The sequence below is a fragment of the Acanthochromis polyacanthus genome, chromosome 4 (assembly GCF_021347895.1).
Source record: "Acanthochromis polyacanthus isolate Apoly-LR-REF ecotype Palm Island chromosome 4, KAUST_Apoly_ChrSc, whole genome shotgun sequence".
Lineage (NCBI taxonomy): Eukaryota > Metazoa > Chordata > Actinopteri > Pomacentridae > Acanthochromis > Acanthochromis polyacanthus.
In genome coordinates, this window is record NC_067116.1 from 5,382,162 (window position 1) to 5,405,785 (window position 23,624).

General features: G+C 34.2%; 1 protein-coding gene across 1 annotated transcript; it reads left to right on the plus strand.

Moving 5' to 3' along the window:
- The first annotated feature begins 2,472 nt into the window (after positions 1–2,472).
- Positions 2,473–22,939, plus strand: LOC110968222 (atrial natriuretic peptide receptor 2-like). The gene is made up of 23 exons (XM_051947661.1): positions 2,473–2,607; positions 5,152–5,242; positions 5,396–5,528; positions 6,730–6,853; positions 7,315–7,419; positions 7,658–7,760; positions 9,307–9,452; positions 9,644–9,716; positions 10,876–11,020; positions 11,187–11,273; positions 11,362–11,505; positions 11,638–11,759; positions 12,003–12,147; positions 12,686–12,734; positions 12,803–12,910; positions 13,032–13,151; positions 13,267–13,360; positions 13,643–13,730; positions 14,598–14,737; positions 14,818–14,970; positions 17,012–17,110; positions 18,972–19,063; positions 20,852–22,939. The coding sequence occupies exons 1-23, from the start codon at positions 2,569–2,571 to the stop codon at positions 20,960–20,962; spliced, it is 2,511 nt and encodes an 836-aa protein (XP_051803621.1). The 5' UTR covers positions 2,473–2,568; the 3' UTR covers positions 20,963–22,939.
- Positions 22,940–23,624: the final 685 nt, after the last annotated feature.

Genomic DNA, 23,624 nt, shown 5'->3' on the forward strand with positions numbered 1-23,624 from the left:
GGTTCTCTGCAAGCTCTGGGACACAACATTTAGTCAAATCAACTCCTCTTTTCTGGTTTTCTTCATGTAAAGACGTGGATTTTGCTCATTTCTGGTTGTTGTTCACTTCACAACTCCACCGTGACTATTTTGAATCAATTAATTGACGACAGTTTTTGACTTTCTGCATGCAAAATCCATCAAACAATTCCAACGTGACTGTTTTCAAAAAAATCTATTTACTATTTTCTAAATCCAGTTTAATCCAGGAAACAACAGCAACTTCTGAGGAGCAAATTCCCTAAATTAAAGCTTTAAGCGTTACAGAGAAAACTGAATGTGCAGTAAAGCAGCACTGCTAGTTTTTATTTTTTCATCAAATCGGCCATTTTGAAGACAGTTTTTGCCTCTCTGTGTGCAAAATATTCCACCAAACAACTTCTTTGTGACTATTTTGAGGGAAAACAGAAGCAGGGTCCTTCGCTGAGGTTCTGCCGAGACGACGGTTTAAAGAAACATAAACAAGATTTGACTTGCAGCTGTAATTGCAGCAAAAGGTGGCGCTACAAAGTATTAATGCAAGGGGGCCGAATAATATTGCACGCCCCACTTTTCAGGTTTTTATTTGTTAAAAAAGTATAAAATATCCAATAAATTTAATTCCACTTCACGATTGTGTCCCAATTGTTGTTGATTCTTGACAAAAAATTAAAATTTTATATCTTTATGTTTGAAGCCTGAAATGTGGCGAAAGGTTGAAAAGTTCAAGGGGGCCGAATACTTTCACAAGGCACTGTAAATATCATTAGTTTTAGAGTTAGATAATCTATTTATTATCTTAATATCTTGAGTTTATTGACCTTGTTTTTTCAAATTAAGTTAATTTAACTCAACTAGTTTTAAAGTTTCACATCTCTCAAGAGGATCATTAATTGACCAAAGTGCAAATTATAATAATTGAACATGTGTGACTAAAAGACACAGCTCAGCTCTGTATGTTGATTTCCAGCCTCTATAGTACAAATTTGAGGTACTTTTAAGCTACTTTACTTGACTGTTTTTATTTTATTAAAGCTGCTTCACTATATTGTACATTTCACTCCACTGCATTAATGTGACAAATTTAGTCTCTCGTTACTTAATAAAACTCACAAATTGCTTGTAAAATGTGATGTTTTATACCTAACAAAGGTACCTGATGCAATAATAACTCAAGCTGGCAAAAAACTTTCTCATTCAGTTATTTAAATATATGATTATAATATAAATGCTACAAAACATTCTAAAATAATCGGTCTCACAGGAGTGCTTTTAAAATTTAAAGTTCTTTTTCCTCTGTTTCTACTTCAGAAATACTTTACTGATCCCAAAGGAAAAGCATAAGTAGAAAAATGTGTACTAAAACATACATATAAATAAAAATACAAATTAAAATAAAATAATATAAATGAATTAAAAATGAAACAAATATACAATAGAAATATGAATATAAACAAATAGATAAATAATAAAAAACAATATTGAAATCAAAGTACAAATGAAAATAAGTTATATATAAATAAAATAAAATAAAATACAATAATAATGTGAATATAAATAAATAGATAAATGGAAAAAAATAAAATCAAAATCAAAATACAAATAAAGAATAAAACAGAATATATTTAAAATGTAAATATAGACATAATAAAACATAAATAATACAATAAAAACATACATACATAAGGATAAAATAAAAATGTATATACTAATCTAAATATAAATTTAAAAATACAATAAATATAAATACTTATAAATAAATATGAATCAATTAGTAACAATACAAAGAGAAAAAATATGCAGATATAAGTAAATAAAAATAAACGAATGCATTAAAACATAAATAGAATAAAAGCGAAGATAAAAATGTACATTTTTAAAAAACAAGTTGTTGTTCTCCTCATGTCTTTGATTCAACAACATCTGCAATATTTAACCAGTAAATTAAACAATCTTTGTCTACAGGTGAGTTAAAATATGACAGACAGAAAAAAAAAGAAGATAAATCAATCTAACATGTCACAGACGATGCCTTTAATGTTTTCAGTTTCTGACAAAAACAAAAAAATGATCTGCAGAAGGCCTCTGTTGGCATAAAATACAAAGATTTACACTAAGATAATAATACTGGAGTTATGATAATCGTGTTACTGCTATGATTTTATTTGACTGAAAATGGTTGAGAAGCTGCCAGAGGTTCGTGGCGCAGCAGAAATTAAACATGATTAAACATGAAGTGCTCCGGCGGTGAGTTCAGGTGCAGCTGGGACGTTCTGACCTGCAGGACGCTGAAGGTTAAACTGGAGAACCTGGAGAACAGACGGTGATTGGAGAGCCTCTTCTGCTGATTGGACACTTAGAGAGGGAGGGTCTGGGAATTAAAAACAACAACAAACACACACACACACACACACACACACACACACACACACACACACACACACACACACACACACACACACACACACACACACACACACACACACACACACACACACACACTGATATGTTGGTCCCGTCTCTCGGTCCGTCCAGATCAGGTCCGTCCTCATGGCTCTCCGGATCGCAGCTTCTCTCTGTTTCCTGCTGGTAAGAACAAACTCATCACTTTTAATTTAATTGAATCCTCACAGGAAACACATTAGTCTGGATTCTTAAACTTTAAATGCTCTGAGCAATGATCTAAAATGCAGAAAACAATCTGCCCATTAGAATGAGGAGGATCAGTAACCGGGTTTGTAATATTCAGTTTCTCTGGAGCCGCTTGCTTTTGTTGTGTTGTCAAAAACATTTGTCGCTGTGTGCATGTGCTCAGTGGAGGAGAAGTGTTCAGATTGTTGAATAAAAACACTGAAAATACTGCAAGTCTGTGAGTAAAAGCAGGAAAATGGACTTTAAATGCTAAAAGTGCTGCCTGTTGACCTGATTTACTGATTTATATTTCACTCTTCCATTCATATCTATGACCCTTCAATGGTGAAGCAGCATTTTAGGGATTTATTTGGCTCATGTGATGCTAATTTAACTGTTTTCTATGAGATTGGATCAGTCTGTTGAGTATTTATTTAATAATCGATTGATTGGGAACTATAATGTTACATTAGACCACAGAGCAGCTGCCCAAACTTGAAAAATACAAAACAATAAAATAAAAATCTGAATCTTACATGAAATACAGCAAATGTCCGCAGTTTAACCCTCAGACACTCCAGTCATTGAACTCTACATTCTTCCATAAGTGGGTCAGAAATGAGAATAAATGTGTCTTTATGTCATTTTTGTCTTTTGGTTCAGAATAATGTTTTTTTATTATTGTTCATCATATTTTTGTCCACACAAGAATGTTTTCATGTTTGAAATATGTTTATTTTTCACTTCAGAACAGATTTTAATTATTGGAAAAGAAGAATATTACACAGAACAGCAATAGGAGAATGAAAAACATCCATTTATTTGACATTTTTCCACTCTTTTCCTCCAAGTTTGCATCACCTCTTTTACGATAATATCAGTGTGGTAAAGAGCTTGGGGTAGGAATATGAATATTACAGTTTCTTTAAAAGTATAAAAGGTAACTTGCAAATGTAAATGGAATGATATCAAAAATATGTTTTTTGAGGAAGAGCTGAAATATGAAAGGTTAAAAACTTTTCATTACAAAAATACTCCAAAAAAATGACATCATCACCGATGTATCTAAGAGTTAAATGTGTGACCTGAGGCCTTTTTTCATTAATAATTAATAATAATAACACGAATCATGAATGTTGAAAGAGATTTAAAAATTGTGTTGTCATCTGTCATCATTGTGTCAACTCAGAATTAATCACAATAAAATTAAACTATTCGAATGATAAAAATGAAGCAGAAATGTAGTAAATTTTTATATTCAAAAACTTTTAATTAGGATCAAAGTATTTATTGTCAGTGCGTTTCTGCACCGAAACTTTGATGGCGTTTTAAAAAAAACAAGCAACAACAAACACCTTTTTAGAAACAAGCATTAAAAAATAAAGACAAGAATTAAAGAGTGTAACAGTGCAATTATTATTATGATAAAGTACAATAATTATTTTACTTAAGCCACTTTGCATGAAAAATAACTTGAATCATGGAAAATTTTCTGTCATTTTGGGTTATCGTTGCATGAAGTAAGTTTGTTAACTATGAAGCATCACATTTTACAAGCATTTCATGTTTTATTTGCAAAAATCTCAAGTTAGGGAAAAAAACAAGAGACTAAACTTGTCAAATATATATAATACAGTAAAAAAGTACAATATTTTTAAAAGTGTTGTCGATGATATTTTATTCTATTTTAGCTGATAACCAACTCACACACTATAGATCATTTTAGGTTCTGTTATTTCACAAATTTATTAGTGGAATTTTATAGTGGACAAATTTGTGCTAAAATATAAACATAAACATATGCCCTAAAAATATAAACATAAGTAAAAAAAATCCTAAAAATTGTCATAATCATAAAAAAATCCTTAAAATAAAAAAACAAGTAGAAAATGTGTCATAAAAATGTCATAAAAATATAAACATAAAAATATGCCCTAAAAGAATAATTATGTCATAAAACATTTTAAAAATATCCTAGAAATATAATTATAAGTAGAAAAATATGCCCGAAAACTAATTAAAAATATGTCCTAAAAAACAAACATTAGTAGAAAAATGTGTCCTTAAAATATAAACATCAGTAAAAAAATATTTTGTAAAAATATGTCAGAAAAATGTAAACATAAGTCAAAAAAATATGACCTAAAATTATAAATATGAGTACAAAGATATGTCCTAAAAATGGAAGAAAATGTCCTAAAAATACAAACACAAGTAGAAAAATATGACCTAAAAATCAAAAAATAATATGTCCTAAAAATATGAACATAAATGTGTAATAAATAGTTAAATGTAATTGCACATTATTGAATGTTAACACAGTCTACCTGGAAGAGAACAAAACTCACATATTTACATTAAAATTGCAATATAAGATGAATTAAAATTCCTTCCATGATGTTTCACAGTTCAGCCCCGATAAACTGCTCTACATACATCTTCATAAAACGTGTTTATATTCAACAAAAATGCCTTAAAAACCCTCTAATGTCCCGTCTGCAGGGAGCAAACTGCTGGCACGACCTGGACAACACGGAATATGACTGCTGGCCGATCAGTAACCCCAATGATTACAACATGATCAACTGTGGAGGTGAGTTTTATTGATCAGAACAAGAAGAATTCGCTGTAATCTGATGGAGGAAGCAACAGTGTTGGACTGAATCCCAGTGGAATCATAGGAGAACAGCAGGTGGTTTCCTCCGTGCATGTTCCACGTGCACGCTCTGAAGCTGTGTGTCCTCAGGGCTGGAGATGGCCTGGGTGCAGCGGCCTCCAGACAAAGTCACCAACGGGGAAGAGTTCAACGTCTCGTACACGGTGACGGCCTCCGACTCCTTCTATGAGTACGCAGTCAGGAACAGGATCTTCCAGTTCAGGTGAGCGTCGGCGTTGCACAAACACAAGAAAAGACACAATGAAAAGACACACATACACACACACACCATGTTTTTCTATCATTGTGGGGACATACCATTGACTCGCATTCATATCTAATCCCTAACCCTAACCCTAACCTTAACCAAACCCTAACCCAAACCAAAACAATGGCTAACCCTAAAGACACGTTTTGGCACTTTTGCTTTTTTCAGTAACAACAATATGGCCAAGAAAACACTGTTTAAACTTGTGGGGCCCGAAATGAAGTCCCCACAAGTGACATAGTTTTCGGTTTTCCTACAGTTGTGTGGACATTTGGTCCCCACAATGTAGCAAAAGCTAAAACACACACACACACACACACACACACACACACACACACACACACACACACACACACACACACACACACACACACACACAGAAAGACACAGATCTTCACTGAAGTTTTATTCCGCTTATTGTCTCTGTAGCTTCTCATTCATCCAGGTCATGGTTATCCCAAGTTGTCGAAATCAATCCACTGGACTCTTCAAGGAACTTTCTTGATTGATTTAAACAACTTTAGATATTCCGCTTATTCTTTCCCTTGCCTTTTTCACGGGTCTTTTGAAATAGTCATATAATCTGCTAGCTGAACTTTCTATTTTGTAGAACTCATTAATAAACATCAAAAAACATTTACTCTACTTTTTAATTTAATGTCAGGTTAAGTTGAGTTCACTCTCCACATCTAAGTGCTGATTGGAGGTCATTAACTGCTGCAGAAGTTTCTGTCATGGTGACCCTTTGCTAGCTAAACTACCACATTTTCTATTTCCATTTTTATTATTATTGTCATCCACTTTTATCATCTATTTGGGTTTTAATTTCATTTTTTCACTGTTTCTTGTATCATTTTATTTTATTATGTATGTATTTATTTTATTAACTTACTATTACTATTATTATAATTATCATTTTTAGCTTTGTGTTTATGGTTTTACCCTCTATTTTTCTTTAATTCCACTTCAGAAGTCTCTGTAATGGTGGCCCTTTACTAGCTAAACTACCACATTTTCTAATTCTATTTCTATTTTTATTATTCTTTTTTATTTTTAGCATTGATCTACTTGCTAAAGAGTCATTAGTTGTCTAAAGACTAAACTTAAATGAAACCTGCTTTCTTTCTTTCATTCTCCTGTCGTCTGAACTTTCCAGCGACGCCTCAGAAGCGAAGAGATTTTGTAACGAACACGAATGTCCTTCACTGTGGAACAACGCCAACGAGATGAACTGCTGTGTTTATCACGCCAACATCCACTCCTGTCCACTGGGACTAATGGTACACAACTACACAATAACACAACAACATAACAGCACTACAACACAACAATACAACTACACGACAACAAGAAACAACAACACAACAACACTACATCACGCCAACATCCACTTCTGTCCACTGGGACTAATGGTACACAACTACACCGTAATGCAATAACACAACACAACAATGCAACTGCAGAACAGTACAAGAACACAATAATACAACTACACAACAACAATAACAATAACACTACATCACGCCAACATCCACTCCTGTCCACTGGGACTAATGGTACACAACTACACAACAACATAACAGCACTACAACACAACAATACAACTACACAACAACAAGAAACAACAACACAACAACACTACATCCCGCCAACATCCACTCCTGTCCTCTGGGCCTCATGGTGGGTACACAACTACACAATAACACAACAACACAACCCACTGTTGTGTGTCTCTTTGTAGAAACAAGGTGGGATCTGTGGTCCGTGGATTCCTGATGACGGTAAAATCGTGACTCACACGGTGTCCAAAGCCGGAAAGATGAGTCAGAAGTACTGGACCTCAAAGGTGAACCCACCTGAAGAAAAACCTTCTAAAGACTCATTTAAACATCTGCTGAAAAGTCCTTTATTTAATTCATATTGCAAATAATACAGCAAGACATCACACTTTCTTTTTTTTAATATCCTGCAGTAAAATGGTTGCAGATGATCAATTTTCTTTTCTTAAATAAACCATAAAATGTGAGTAATGTTGGGATTTATACTAAAATGTAACCTCATTCTTCCACATTTTATTGTTCCAGGTTGTGTTGATCCATGTTGGCGTCACCTCAGTCATTGCTCACATTAAAATCGGTCAGATGCACGCAGCGCTGGAGTCCAAAGTGCTGGTTGTCAGTGCTCAAGGTGAGTTTGAATCTTTATTATTAATAAAGTAAAAATAAAATGTAAAATAGATGTATTCTTATAGATTCTTCTGGCATGTTATTAACCCCACAGCTTTCAGAAAACCAATATAAATGTATATCAGAACATACAGCTAGATCAGGAATGATCTGTTGTGACTTTTGGTAGAAATTCTTCTTACGGTTTTTACAAAATTCGTGAAAAATGAAAAAAACCTGCGTTTAAAATTCTCATTGTAATGAATGGGAGGTCAACTGCCAGAACCCAGTCCTGTAACTCTGGCAAATTTTACAGCAGAAACTTGATTTAAAGTTTAAACATCTCACAAGGATTCGAATGTTAGATAGTTTTGTTTTGATATCTTTTATGGTTTTTACGCAGTTGCAGTTTAAGTTTCATGAATTTTAGTAATATTCAGAATTTTCATTAAGATTTGTCAATTCTTGATCTGAAAAATGTTGTGGAAAAACTTCAGTTAACCTCATCTCCTAGTCACAGTTTCTCCTCTACATGAAGAATTTATACATACAACTGTAGATAATTTTGTCCTCTTCCACTCAGTGTGAGTCTCATTGCTTTAGGATTTATAGTTTTTTCATAAATAAGCTCAGAACTCAGACTATGTTGACCAGAACTCTCACTGAAATGAATGGGAGGTCAACTGCCTAAACCTGGCCATCTTTGGAGCCTTCTAGTTCTGGCAGTTCTGGCATTTTACAGCAGAAACTTCCTTAAAGTTTAAACTACTCAGAAGGCTTCAGTTGTTATTTGGCTAAATCCATGTTGTGGTATCTTTTACGGTTTTTATGAAGTCGTAGCTTAAGTTTCATGGATTTGAGTAAAATTCTGATTTTTCGTTCAGATTTGTCAAATCTTGATCTGAAAAATGCTGTGATAAAAGTTCAGTTAACCTCTTCTCTTAATCACAGTTTTTCCTCTACATGAACAATTTATACATACAAATGTAGGTATCTTTGTCCTCTTTTACCCAGTATGAGCGTTACTGTTGTAGGATTTATAGTTTTTTCATAAATCAGCTCAGAGCTCAGATGTGTCAACCAAAACTGTCATTGACTCCCATTATATCGAAACTCCAAAATCAGGAATGGTGAGTCTCTTTAATCTGCCACCAAATCTGTATAAATCAGAACAAACATGAAAATAGACCAGAATGTTTGCAACTAGATTCTGCTTCACACACTGAAAGAACTTTTTAAATACGACTTATAGTTTACAAGCTATGATGGTTTATTAGAGGGTTTAATTCTATGTCAGTCTGCTCTGCTCACCACAGTCAACCAGTGACTCACAGCTGATTGGCTGATTGATGCACTTTCAAAGTAAAAGCACAAACATGTTTAAAAGGTTGGTGATACATGCTGGCTTTTCAAAATAAATTGTACTGGTATAAATGATACTTTATACACAATATGTATAATGGTCTTTTAGGTCAGTAAAATGTTTAATGAAGTGATTTTTGCTTCATTTTTACGTTTTATTTTTACTGTTTCTGTTTACATTAATTAGATGTCTGGTTGTTTTCCAGTTTGTGGAGACGAAGTGTGCGAGCTGGAGGAAAACTGCCTGAACTGTCCTGCAGACTGCGGCATCTGTCCGATGTCCATCGCCATCAAGGTGGCCATCGGTCTTCCGGTCGCACTGTTCAGCAGCGGCTTCATCCTCACCATGGTGGTCAGTGGACTGAAGGAAAACGTGGAATTTTCCTTTAAATACAATAGCTTTTTCCTGGATTTTTGAAGAAATACAATGAAATATCAACTGTAAATTTATACGTCTAATGTAAAATGATATACAAAAAATCCCTACCTACCAGCCTACCTACCTTCTTCGTGCTTATGCTTTTATTAATTTCCTTCCTGCAGTGGCTGCAGTACCAGAAACAGAAGATGTTCTGGGATGAAAGCTGGATCATCAACTACAAGAACATAATATTTGGTAAAAACCGCAAAGATACAATTTAGTATTTTTAACAGGAAATAGAATTAACTTTGAAACTTCATGTAAAACTTCAAAGTTAGTATGCTCCAGGACTGTTTTAATCTACATTACAAAGACAAGAAAATAGTTTTTAAAGAGCCTGGAGGTGTTTTCACAACAAAAATATAGAATTAATGTGTTTTTATCAGTGTATAATACCAAATAACCAATAAGCAATGGCTTTCTGCTATATTTATAATTCATATCTATCTATCTATCTATCTATCTATCTATCTATCTATCTATCTATCTATCTGTCTATATATATATATATATATATATATATATATACATACATACATATATACAGTGGGTAGACTGAGAAGTGTGATACCCCGGTAGTTGGAACACACTCTCCGGTCCCCCTTTTTGAAAATAGGGACCACCACCCCTATACTGTAAACAGCACCCTCCATAATTATTGGCACACCTGGACAAGATGTGTTCTTTAGCTTCTAATAAATTCAGTTTTTTTCTAAATAATATAGGACCGCAATGAAAAAAAAACAGGAAAATCCAACCTTTAATTCAAGTGCATTCATTCAGTGGTGAAAAAAATCACACATTAAGAAATGATAATTTTACATAAAATTACGTGTGCCACAATTATTAGCACCCCTGATATTAAGACTTTGTACAACCCCCTTTGTCAGCAAAACAGCACCTAATCTTCTCCTATAATACATTTTCTACAACTTTCAGTGTGAGAGTATGCTTCTGCTATAAAAATAGAATTCAGTTTAATTCTTTTAACACATCTTAACCAGGGGTGCCAATAATTATGGAGGGTGCTGTTTATATACATATGTATATATATGATAGCAAAAAACAGCTGTAAATATCCTTCAAAAAACATTCAAAAGCCCAAAAACAGATACAATGTCATGTAAGAATATGACTGGAAAATGTAGAATTATTTGTGTATTTGGCCCCGTAGCTGCCTGACTATAACAGTTTTTTATTTCGTGTTTTTACATTACGTTGCCTTTACCCTGCAATAAAAACATTTTTCATCTGAATCCACAGTCATGTCTGGACCTGGAGTTTTTGTGTATATTTCTGCAGTCAGCCTCTGATTAGTTCCTTTAACTAGCTACCTGTCGGTTTTATTCTGCAGGTCGAGTTTGTTACATGGGCCTCGGCAGCGCCTCCAGTCTGCAGCGAGTCAAGAGCAGCTCCACCGTCAGCCGAACCACCGATGTGACGGTTTTCACTGGAGTCAACACCACCTTCAAACAAGGCTGCATTCAGCCGGGGATATAGTGAGACGTTTTACTATTAAACATAAATAAGTTCAGTGCAATGGGATGTGTTTTGTTGTGAAGTGATTCCTTTGCTTTTCACAAATTTACTGAGACAACTTTTGCAAAATCCTTCCTCCATATTCCGTATTGAATTAATTACATTTAGTTTCTCTTCACTCTGCAGCGACGGCCGGACGGTGGCAGTAAAACACATCCAGAAGAAAAACTTCGCCCTGTCGAAAACCATCAGGAAGGAAGTGAAAGAAGTTCGGTGAGGACATTTCTGATGTAACAGAGTCCTTTCACCACATTAAACTGCAGCTCATGCGGTTATTCTTGTGTGTTTTTGCACTGGACAGGCAGCTGGACCATCCAAATCTATGCAAGTTCATTGGTGGTTCCATCGAGGTTCCCTATGTGAGCATCATCACCGAGCACTGCCCCAAAGGAAGCCTGTCGGACGTCCTGCTGAACGATGACATCCCGATCAACTGGGGCTTCAGGTCAGTTTGTGCATTTAGCTGATATTGTAATACTGTTCTCAGACTACTTTGTACATTAGATGCAAAAAACCTGCTGTTAAAGGTGGTGCTACCTTTAATCAGCCTGGTTTAACTGATTCTTCTGTTTCTCAGGTTGTCCTTTGCCACCGACATCGCCCGCGGGATGCACTACCTTCACCAGCACAAGATGTTTCATGGGAGACTTCACTCCAGAAACTGTGTGGTTGATGACCGCTGGGTGTGCAAAATCTCAGGTAACAAAACATCATCAGCGGACAACAGGTGAGTCTGCAGCAAACCGGAGAAACACAAAATAAAGCTTCTGTTGTTATGTTCCTTCTAAAATAATGCAATCTCTTTGAGTGAAATGACTTTTAATGAAGTTATGTTCCACCGACAGACTACACTGAGTTAGCAGAATTAGCTTACCCTTCTTTAAACAAAGTGAAACCACCACTGCCTCATTGCACTCTGTGTTTTTGTGTCTCTGGCCTCAGATTATGGGCTCACAGCCTACAGGAAGGAGGACTTTGAAGCCAGCAGTAATGGATTCAACTGTGGGGAAGTGAACCTGATTTATTCTGCTCCAGAGGTGCTGCTGGGTAGCAGCTCCAACATGATGCCAGCGGCAGACATCTATAGGTGAGAAACAGCTTTTAATTTGTAATGTTTGGTCCATGTAGTAATTTGAGGTCATTAAGGTGATTAGTAGTTCTTCAGTAAGTAAGTCCTTCTCTGTTGGTTCAACTCAAATCAAAGCTGCTGTTATTGTTATATTCTTTCCTAGAGGTTTTTGGGTGTTTGGTTTACCTACCTACCTACCTTCCTTCCTTCCTTCCTTCCTTCATACCTACCTACCTACCTACCTATCTATAGATCTACCTACATTCCTACCTACTAATCAGTCTTCCTTCCTTCCTTCCTTCCTTCCTTCCTTCCATCCTACCTTCCTTCCTTCCTTCCTTCCTTCCTACCTACCTACCTACCTAGCTATAGATCTACCTTCAGTAATCCTTCAGCTAAAAGCTACTGAACTTCTCTTGTGGTTAGCAGATGTTAAATGTCTTTAAAACCTCTGGTGCCACAATGAAAAGACAAACATCATAAATATCTGTTTTGATTTTCTGGAATCTTGCACCGGAAGGAGAGTAAATGAATGTTTCCCCTCCTCTCCTCTCAGCTACTCCATGATTCTAGTTGAGATCGCGACTCGCTCTGAGCTCGTCTTGGTGAGTATGACGGTCTTCAGTGTAGATTACAGCCTTCAGCCTCCGTTTGATGTCTGCTGTGTAAACAGGACCAGGCTGATGGGGTGAGGATGGACATCATGTGGCGTCCTCCGCTGCCTGAACTCAAAGCTGGGAAGGCCGACACCGACTGCCCCAACCAGGGAGACTACTGTGAGGTTTGTGGTTCCTGTAATAACTCAGATCTTGAGTAACTTTTCGTCACACACCCACAGATGTGTGCTGTATATCCTAAGCATCACTCTGTGTAAACAAACGGTCTCTTCTCTGGAAAACCAGCTCATTAAGAAGTGCTGGTCTCACAACGTTACCATGAGGCCCACGTTTGAGCAGGTGAAGAAGATGCTCGAAAAGATGAACCCACACAAAGTCAGCCCCGTGGACATGATGATGAACCTGGTAACAGAAACCAACCTACCTACCTACCTACCTACCTACCTATCTACAGGAATAACATTAAACTAAATACTACAAAGCTGTTGTAAGTTTCAGACACAGTCTTCTTTAACTGCAGATGGAGAAATACAGCAAACATCTGGAGGCCATAGTGGCAGAAAGAACTCAGGACCTTCTTCAGGAGAAGCAGAAGACGGATCGATTGTTGTACAGTAAGTCAGAAAGGCGCTGAGGAGTGATGAGGGAGGTTCAGTTTGCTGGACTGAAACCGATCTTGGTAATATTCCAGAGATTAGATTGATATATCTGGTGAAATGAGTGGACAACGAACAAAAAAGCATAGTTGTTGGTGTTTGTGTCAGTCAGTTAATGATGCTGAGGAGTTACTGACACTAGTGATGAAATTCAAATGTTCTTGCTGCCATCTAGTGGATTAGGAGTGACAACTAAAGCCTCAGAGATAGAACATTTGAAGTTGGGGAATTGTTGTGCAGGTATGTTACCGAAGCCGGTGGCCGATGATCTTCGTCAAGGACGAACAGCAGAAGCTCAGAGTTTCTCCAACGCCACTGTCTACTTCAGGTTGGTGTCTCAAGTTTCATTTTCAGTAATAAACCTTTAATTTAGAGCATAAACACTGACTTGTCAGTTTTTATTGTAGCTTTTTCTTTGAGGGTTGGTTTGGTCCTCCAGTGTTTCAGTAGAAGCCGTTTAGCTGCCGTTGGAACCAAAATAAACCTTTTCAAAGGAGAAGTCTTGTGATTGAGCTCAAACCAGACAGTTTTACAGCTTTCATTAGGAAGTCCAACATAACTTCTTTAGTATTATATCAGCAGTCCTTAAGAGCTGAACATGATTGAACTACACTACCGTTCAAAAGTTTGGCCTCACTTAGAAATGTCCTTATTTTTGAAAGACGATCCTTTTTTCCCCATGAAGATGAGATTAAATGAATGATAAATCCAATGTAGACATTGATAATATGGTAAATGACTATTGTAGCTGGAAATGTGTTTATGGAATATCTCCATAGGGGTACAGAGGAACATTTCCAGCAACCATCACTCCTGTGTTCTAATGCTACATTGTGTTAGCTAATGCTGTTGAAAGGCTCATTGATGATTAGAAAACCCTTGTGCAGATATGTTAGCACATGGATAAAAGGGGGAGTTTTCATATAAAACATGGAATTGTCTGGATGAGCCCAAATGTTTGAACAGTACTGTAGGTCAACTTTAAGTCATTTAGAACAATTTTAACTAATATAGAGCAACTTTAACTAATTTAGAGCAACTTTCACTGATATAGAGCAACTTTATTGTAGAGCAACTTTAACCAAAAATATCAACTTTAGCTAGTTTTCTCATATCTTTCCTTGTTATAGCTACAGTTTTCTTCTGCTGCAGTTCGACTAACCATGACTAATGCTGTATTTCTATCCGGCAACAGCGATATTGTGGGTTTCACAGAGCTGTCCGGTGCCAGCACCCCCCACCAGGTCGTGGACTTCCTCAACCAGCTCTACACCTCCTTCGATGACATCATCGACAACTACGACGTCTACAAAGTGGAGACAATCGGCGATGCTTGTACGTACGGAATAAACACGTTTCCCAAAATGGAGTAAAGTCACATCCCATCATTGTTTCCTGTGTTTTTCATCGTCCAGACATGGTGGTCTCTGGGGTCCCTCAGGAAAACGGCATCAACCACGCAGGAGAAATCGCCAGCATGGCCCTGGACCTTGTCAGCGTCTGCCACACCTTTAAAATCCCCCACAAGCCCACCACCCAGCTGAAGATCCGGGCTGGAATCCACTCAGGTGCTGTTAATGGTCGCTCTTATGACATGCTGGACGCCAAAGTCCCTCCATCCATCAGTCCTACATCCAATTTACTGACAGGCCTCCGAAATTCTCATACAACTCAATTTGGACAGAAGAAATTACATTTTTACAGCAGCAGGCAGGTCAGCTGTCATGCCTCAGAGTCGGTGTTTTTGTTGTTTGTATGGCTGAGAGCAACAACAACAATAATAACAACAATAATAATACTAACAATACTAATAATAATAGTAATAAAAACAATTATTAAAATAACAACAAGAACAATAATAATATCAGCACTAATAGTAACAACCTAATAGTAACAATAATAACAATGACAACAAAATAACAACATCAACAACAGCAACAATAATATAAATAATAATAACAACAATAATGACAGTAACATTAATAATAATAAAAATACCAACAATAGCGACAATAAGAGCAATAATTAGAACAACTACAACAATGACAATAAAATAACAGCAACAATGACAGCAACACAAATGATAATAAACAACAATAATATAAATAATAAAAACAACAACAATAATGACAGTAACATTAATAATAATAAAAATACCAACAATAATGACAATAAGAGCAATAATTAGAACAACTACAACAATGACAACAAAATAATAACAGCAACACAAATGATAATATCAATAATATTATAACAATAGCAACCAAATAATAACAATGACAACAACAGTAATAACAATAATAATCACAACAAGAAGAAGAATTTTACTTTTATAATGTATAAAATTGTAAAACAGAGTTTACAAAGTGATTTGCAGACAGGACAACAAAACAAGCAACAAAAACAAAAAGATTAAACTCAGGGAGAACATTGAACAACAGAAGGATGGTCAGTTCAGACACAGTGAAATGTTCTCAGAATAAAATAGTACAACAAAAGCAGATAAAATAATAAAATGTCCCATTAAAATAGATGAAAGAATGCATAGAATAAAATAAATAGAGGGTAAAATCATAAACACAAGGCTAAAAATGCAAATAATAATAATAGTAATAGTAAATAAATAAAATAGATATATAAATAGTTAAATAAAGGGTTAAAAAAATCAAAATGTCAATGAAATAAATAAAATGTAAAAATAATTAGATAATTAGGAAAAACAGAAACAGAGTGAACCTTGAGAAACATAATTTGTTTCTTAGAAGGTGTTATATTTGTGGAATAAACCTTTAAAATCATGACTTTGTAGCCAGGAAAATACTAGTTAGGTGGAAATTACCTCACTGGTTAATTAGAAAGCACTAAAAATGCTTACAATAGCAAATAAGTAAAATATATACATTAATAAAGAAAGAAAGGGTAAAAGAGATTAAAGTGTATAATAAATAAAGAAAATTAAAAAAGAGGATTGGCTGAAAAACATTTAAAAATAAATAATGAATTGTGGTAGTTTGGCTGGCAAAGGGCCACCATGACAGAGACTTCTGTAGCAGTTAATGACCTCCAACCAGCGCTTAGACGTAGAGAGAGAACTGAACTTAACCTGACATCAACTAAAAAAGCATTTTAAATATTTTTTTTAGTGTTCATTATTAACTTCTATTTGGGACTAATAGAAAATATGATTAAATCACAGATTTCAAATGTTTGAATGAAGTTAATAATTATAAATATTCCTGATAAAGTTCCCGGGCTGCTTTGCTAAGTCAATTTACTGGATGTGTAGTTCAGCAAACTATTATAATTATGTTTTTACAACTAAATATAAAAAGTTTATTCAACCACATGCTTTAATTCATTTTCATGTTTTTACAAATCAAGATCCTGATTAAAGTTTATTAGTTTTTTGGTCAATTAAAAAGTTTATTTACTGTTTATTTTAAGTTTAAAGACCTGAGATAAACGTGCAAACAGTGAAAAATTCCTGGCCTGCCTGAGCCAAGATTTTATTAACAATCTGACTAACAGAAAATAGAAAGTTCAGCTGGCAGATTCTACATTTCAGTGAACAGTTGGTGTCATTTATGAAATCGTCTTTCTTCCCTCCAGGTCCTGTTGTAGCCGGTGTGGTTGGAACCAAAATGCCTCGGTACTGTTTGTTTGGAGACACCGTCAACACAGCGTCACGGATGGAATCAACAAGCGAAGGCAAATATAGCACCTAAAATACAGGGTGTCCCAAAAACACGTGTACACCTTTTAGCAGCTGATGACTAACTAACCTCACACCACGAGACTTCTGTTTATGGGGATACCTAAAAGACAAAGTCTACCAATGAGACCTGCAACAGTCACTGAACTGAGAGCAACCACTGAACATGAATGCACGCAGATACCAAGAGAACTGTTTCATGATGCGTCCTGCTCCATCACTTCACGTTGTCGGCAGTGTCTGGACCAGAACGGACATCAGTTTGAGAACAGGCAGTGACAAAACAATAGAATGATGTTTGTAGATTCTTTTACATGTTGAAAATTAAACAAATTATAATAAGCACCTAGTTTACAATTATTTAAAGTGTGTATACACTTTTTTTGGAACACCCTGTATGTACTTCTAACTGTAAGAAGCTCCGGTTTTAGCACAAGACGTGACAAAAGGCCTTCAGGGGGAACTCTGAATTAATCTTTGTGTTTTTAAATAATCAGAGAACCAAATTAACTGTAGGTTCACCAAAAGAAATAAGCAAACCTAGTGAGGATGAAGCGGTGTATAGAGAATGGATGGATGTGATTTTACAGGTTTAATCCACCCTAAATACTACTGTCTGTCCAAGTACCTAAAGTGTGACAGGTTTATTTCACACAAATTGTGCTTTCTGACTAAGAGTACTGAGGTAATTTCCACTAAAAAGTCTGAAGTTTCTAAAGGTTTATTCCACCTAAAACATACAGCGGTCTTGGTCATGGTGGCCCTTTGCTAGCTACACTCCCTTATCATGTTTCTGTTTTTATTTCTATTTTTATTTCCTTTTCTCTTTAATTACATCATTATTTTTACATAAGTTGAGTTGATTTTCTTGCTCTCAGAGCTGGTTGGAGGTCATTAACTCCTCCATGGTGGCCCTTTGCTAACCAAACTCCCACATTGTTATCTATCCTTTCTATTATTGTTGTTTTTTTTTTACATTTTTGTTTATTGTTATTAGTATTGTCTATTTTTAGCATCTAATTGTTTATTTTTTACTTCAGTTCGTTGTTCATTTAGTTGCTTTCACCCTCTATTTACTTATTTATGTATTTATTTATTTACTATTATTACTATTATTGTCATTTTTAGCTTTGTGTTTATGGTTTTGCCCTCTATTTTTTAAATCATTCCACTTGTTTCTTCCACTTTCCAGGTTACTTTTGTCAGGGATTTTATTATTATTTTTATTATAGTCTATTTTTTATCATCTAATTATTTCTTTTAGCTTCATTTCATTGTTATTTTTTTCTCTTTTACCCTTTATTTACTTATTTACTATTACTAGCATTGTGTTTATGGTTTACCCTCTATTTTTCTTTGATTCTACTTCTTTTTCCTTCACATGGATGTGCTATTTTATTTTTTTATCTGGTGTTGCTGGACTAATACATTTTGACAGTATTTTACCAGCCTACTTATTATTATTATTATTATTATTATAATTATTATTAGAAAATGCAATAAACAGATGATGTTGTTTGGAAAAGAGAATTAATAAAGAAAAACTCCTAAAATGACATCCTTTAACCTAATAATACAGCCGTACTTTGCCCTAAACAGACCAAAATTATTGATCACCCTACATAATCAATTCAGCGCTTTATTAAATGGATGAATTTTCACTCTATGTATGAAGAAAAAAATAGCACCATATTTTGTACAAAACATGAAAACTAAAGCAAATAAAACACAGAAAGCATCCATTATGTTGTGAACGTGTTTTCTAAAAGATGCATGATGTGACAGAAAATGTGACATTAAATGAAATAAAAAGCTCAGGACTACATGTGTAAAGGTGTTTGTTTGTGTTGACTTCAGCTCTGAAGATCCAGGTGAGCGGCGCCACGGCCGACCTGCTGCACAGCCTCAGAGGTTATATTCTGACCTGCAGAGGAACGCTCAACGTCAAGGTGAGTTTACCAAACACTCAGGAATCATTTAACAAACCTCTTTATCACTGAGGAGGAGCCTGTGAAGAACCGCTGCTGCAGGAAGCTTCTTCAGTAGCTATTCTAAGGTGTTTGAACTCCTTCGTCTTCTTAGAAATACGTGAAATTTTATCAGTCCAGAGGAAAACCCCAGATAAAGCTCATGAAAAACTGCAGCGTCTAGTAGAAAAGCAACAGGATAGAAGTACGCTGCATCACTGAAAATAACATGAAGTGAACTAAAAATAGGACTAGAACAGAATAAAAGTAATACTGCAGTGATTCTGGGACTTTAAAGTAACATAGCACAAAGTTAGGAAATTATGAAACTGAAATATTAAACATAAATGAAAAAATGCTCATTACAGTGATATTTTGTGCATCATGTGCAATTTTTCCTCTTTTTATTGTTGTTCTTATTATTATTTTACATTAAAATTCAAAATTTGCATGTAATTCAGTTAATATAAAATATTTGTATCTTATGATTACATTAATATAATATATAATAATATAATGTTATTATTATAATAATTATTATGCCAATATATTATCATATAATGCAATTATAAAATATAAAAATAACAATAATAATAATAATTATTATTATTATAATGTAATATATATATATATATATATATATATATATATATATATATATATAATGAAAAAGAAGAAAATGTTGTTGTACATTAAAATTCCAAATTTGCACACAATTCTGTTCATAAAACATATCTTTATCAATCAATCAATCAATCAATCAGTCAAAATTTATTTATGAAGCACTTTCCAACACTCGAGGTGACCAAAGTGCTTTCCAGTTAAAATCAAACAGTAAAATTAAAATAAAAGCAAATAAAAAGAAAGCAACAATAAAACACATGTCAAAAAATAAAATAAGATAAAAAAGAAAAGATTTCACCACATTATTATTATCATTATATTACTTTATATTATATTATTTTAAATTATAGAATATATGAAATTATTTTGAATAATATGAAATATTTATTATATATATTATATTATTTGATAATAATAATATCATGATCTTATTTTTAAAAATAATTTGTCCAAATATACAAAATCAATCTCTAAAACTTGAAAATTAGAGCTATGAGTAATAATAATAATAATAATTTTAAGTATTTATTTTTTATTTTTATTATTGTCATTGGCATTATTATTATAATCCAAAATAATAATGCCAATAATCATAATATTTATTTATTTATTTATTTATTTATTTATTTATACCTATGTGGCTTAGAAAAGTGTGATTTGGAGTAAACAAACGGTTTCCTTGTTATCTGAAAAACAGCGTTCTGTGTGTTGTTCTGAATGATCTCCTGTCCACAGACCAGCTGGAAAAAGATGCTCTTGAAGTGAGACTTAGTGAGAAAAGATCTGGAGAACTTCAAATCCTCCCTCTGAGGGCAGAGATGTGAATCTCTGCTGTGTTTTCCAGGCAGGTAATAATTCAACCTGTCAAAAGTTTTAGGACAGGTTCTAATTTATTTGAATGAGAAAGTGTCCTAAAACTTTTGACAGGGGGTGTAGAGTCTGTGAAACTTAAAGCCGTCCTCTGGATAGAGTGATTAGAGGGGAGGATCAGCTGCTGCTCTCTGAACCCGTCACACTCTAACGGCTTTATTTAGAGTCCAGAGGGACACTCATAACTTTATTTAAATCCAGAGGGACACTCATAACTTTATTTAAATCCAGAGGGACACTAATGTGTTTCTTGCCTCTCTTTTCTGAAACCAACAGGGCAAAGGCGACATGACGACGTGGTGGCTGGAGGCGAAGAAAGACGAGCACACCGACCCGCTGCGAAGAACGTCTGAATCCAGGACGGTTCCAGTTCCAGTCAGTGACTAGAACCAGAATAAAAACGAGTCGGGATCCTTGTTATTTCTGGGGCTAAACGTTCAGAACGAACAGATCATTAAATGTTCTTTCACTGGTTCCCTCGCTGGGACCAGAAGTGATGTTTAGAAACAAAATTATATGTTTAAATCTGATTATTTGTCAGAAAAAAAGGACAGAAATGCACAAGCTCCTAGGAGTTTTTATTTTATTTTTATAGCTTTATTTTTTATTTTTGCTTTTTTTTTTAATAAATCAGGGGATTCAAACTCATCTTAGTTCCACATTCAGCCCAGTTTGACCTCCAGTAAAATCACAGCAGAGTAACCTCTAAATAACCACAACAGCTAATGGCTCCTTTGTTTTAGTGCAAAAAAGTTCACATTTAAGGAATTATCTTTTTATAAAAGATTTCCACATTATGACTTCCAGATCACAGAGTGTCTGCAAAGGAACACAACATTTAGTCGTCTGGAACTGAAAGACGTGGTATTTTACTTCATGATTAAAACGACAACCAAAGAAACAAAATGACAAGAAATGGACAAACAACACAAGCGAGACAAAAAGGAAACACAAAACAACAAAACATGAGACAAGCAACAAAAGTCAGACAAAGAAAATACAAAAACAACAAAAATTAGACAAACGACATGAAACTAAACAAAAAGAGACAAAATTAGACAAAAAAGTTACAAAGCAACAAAAACAAGACCAAAAAATGAAAAAAGCGAGAAACAAACAACAACAAAAAAACAGACAAAAAACACAAGCCAGACAAAAAGGAAACACAAAATGACAAAAAGACAAAAACAAAACAAAACAACAAAAACCAAACAAAATATTCCAAAAATGAAACACAAAATGAGACAAAGGAACAAGGGACAATCTAGTATTTTGCTTCATGATCCAAACAACTTGTCATGGTCTAGAAATGATTTTAAATTCATACGTTTACTAATTTACAGTCTGCAGTTCATGTCTTCTCTGTAATTTTTACTCTTTGAGGACCTGATTGGACCCTCTGGAGGACCACTTTTAGCCTGCGGGCCTCATGTTGGACACCCCGGTTTAAATGTTCACTGCCTGAAAATGAAGATAATGTCTCATACAGACGAAAGATAAATTATATTTTTGTTTTAATGATCGGATTGCTTTATTTCATAAGACTCCAGTGTGATGAATGAACACTGGTTATTTCTGTTTTATTGTTATTCTCCAGTCTGGGTCACAAACTGATGGAAGATTTATTTAAAAAAAAAAAATTGTTAATTGGACTTGGGCTTTTTCTGCTCTGACAACTCAAAATATCCCAATAAATCAAAAATATATTAAAATAAGTTATGGAAAAAATAAATAATGAGGAACCACACATTAAAAATATTGAACATAACTTTTAGAACAATTTAAAAACCAGTAGTCTGTTATAGTCCTGTTTAATATATTTTACTTTATTATTATTATTATTATTAATAAATTTATTTTATAGTTTTTTGATGTATTTATTTCTTTATCTAAACATTTTTTAGTTATTTATCTATTTGACTGCCAATAATAATAATAATGATCCTAATAATTGTTGTTATTATGATTGTTGATTTATCTATTTTATCTATTTATTTTTTATTTTTAATTATCATTATTATCGTATATTTTTTATTATTGCATTAGAAACAATGTGAAATCAGACTCTTGAAATGTCGAACACAAATTTTAAAATAATTTAAAAATACAGTTGTGTATAATTTGTTTTATTGTCCAGTGCAATTTTAAAAGTATTGCTCTTATATGCATTAAATTCATTTACACGTGTAATGCGGCCATTCTTTTGTCACTGTAGATGTCAGTTTTTTTATTTTATTGTGTTTTTATTAGGATATGTGTTGTGGTTGTTGCATTTTATTGTGTAATTTTTAACTGTGCAGCACTTTAGATCAGGTTTTACTGTTTTAAAATGTGCTTTATGAATAAATCTGACCTGATGTCTCATTATTAAGGTGCTTTATGAGACTGCTGCTAATTACACAGCAAATAACAAATTATTTAGTGAACATTCAACAGATCGGCATTAGTCCTTGCAGTAAGTTAAATAAAATTTTTACCGTTTCTCTGCCTCTGAATGTTCTGAGCCCAAAATAACTGAGATGTAAATAAAACTCTGATTCATTTGAATGATTCAGAGGCTTTATTTTCGTTTTCTAGCTTACTGTGTCTCTGCCAAGAGCTGTGATTAATCTATTTACAGAATTAACTCCTTCAAACGCTCACATCACTGAGGCAGACAAATATTAAACATACAGCAACAGTACTAAAAGAATATGTGCAGGAAAGAACTGTGTAAATTAAGTATGTGCAGCATTTATGGAATACGGGATCTGGATGTGCAAAAATACACAGTGGGTTGGGGAAAAAAAGACAGAAATGGGCAAAAATGAGACAGTAAACAACCAAAATTAAACTGAAAACAACCAAAATGGGCAAAAAATGAGACAATAAACAACCAAACTTAGACTGAAAACAACCAAATTGGGCAAAAATGAGACAATAAACAACCAAACTTAGACTGAAAACAACCAAAATGGGCAAAAATGAGACAATAAACAATCACAATTAGACTGAAAACAACCAAAATGGGCAAAAATGAGACAATAAACAACCAAAATCAGACAGAAAA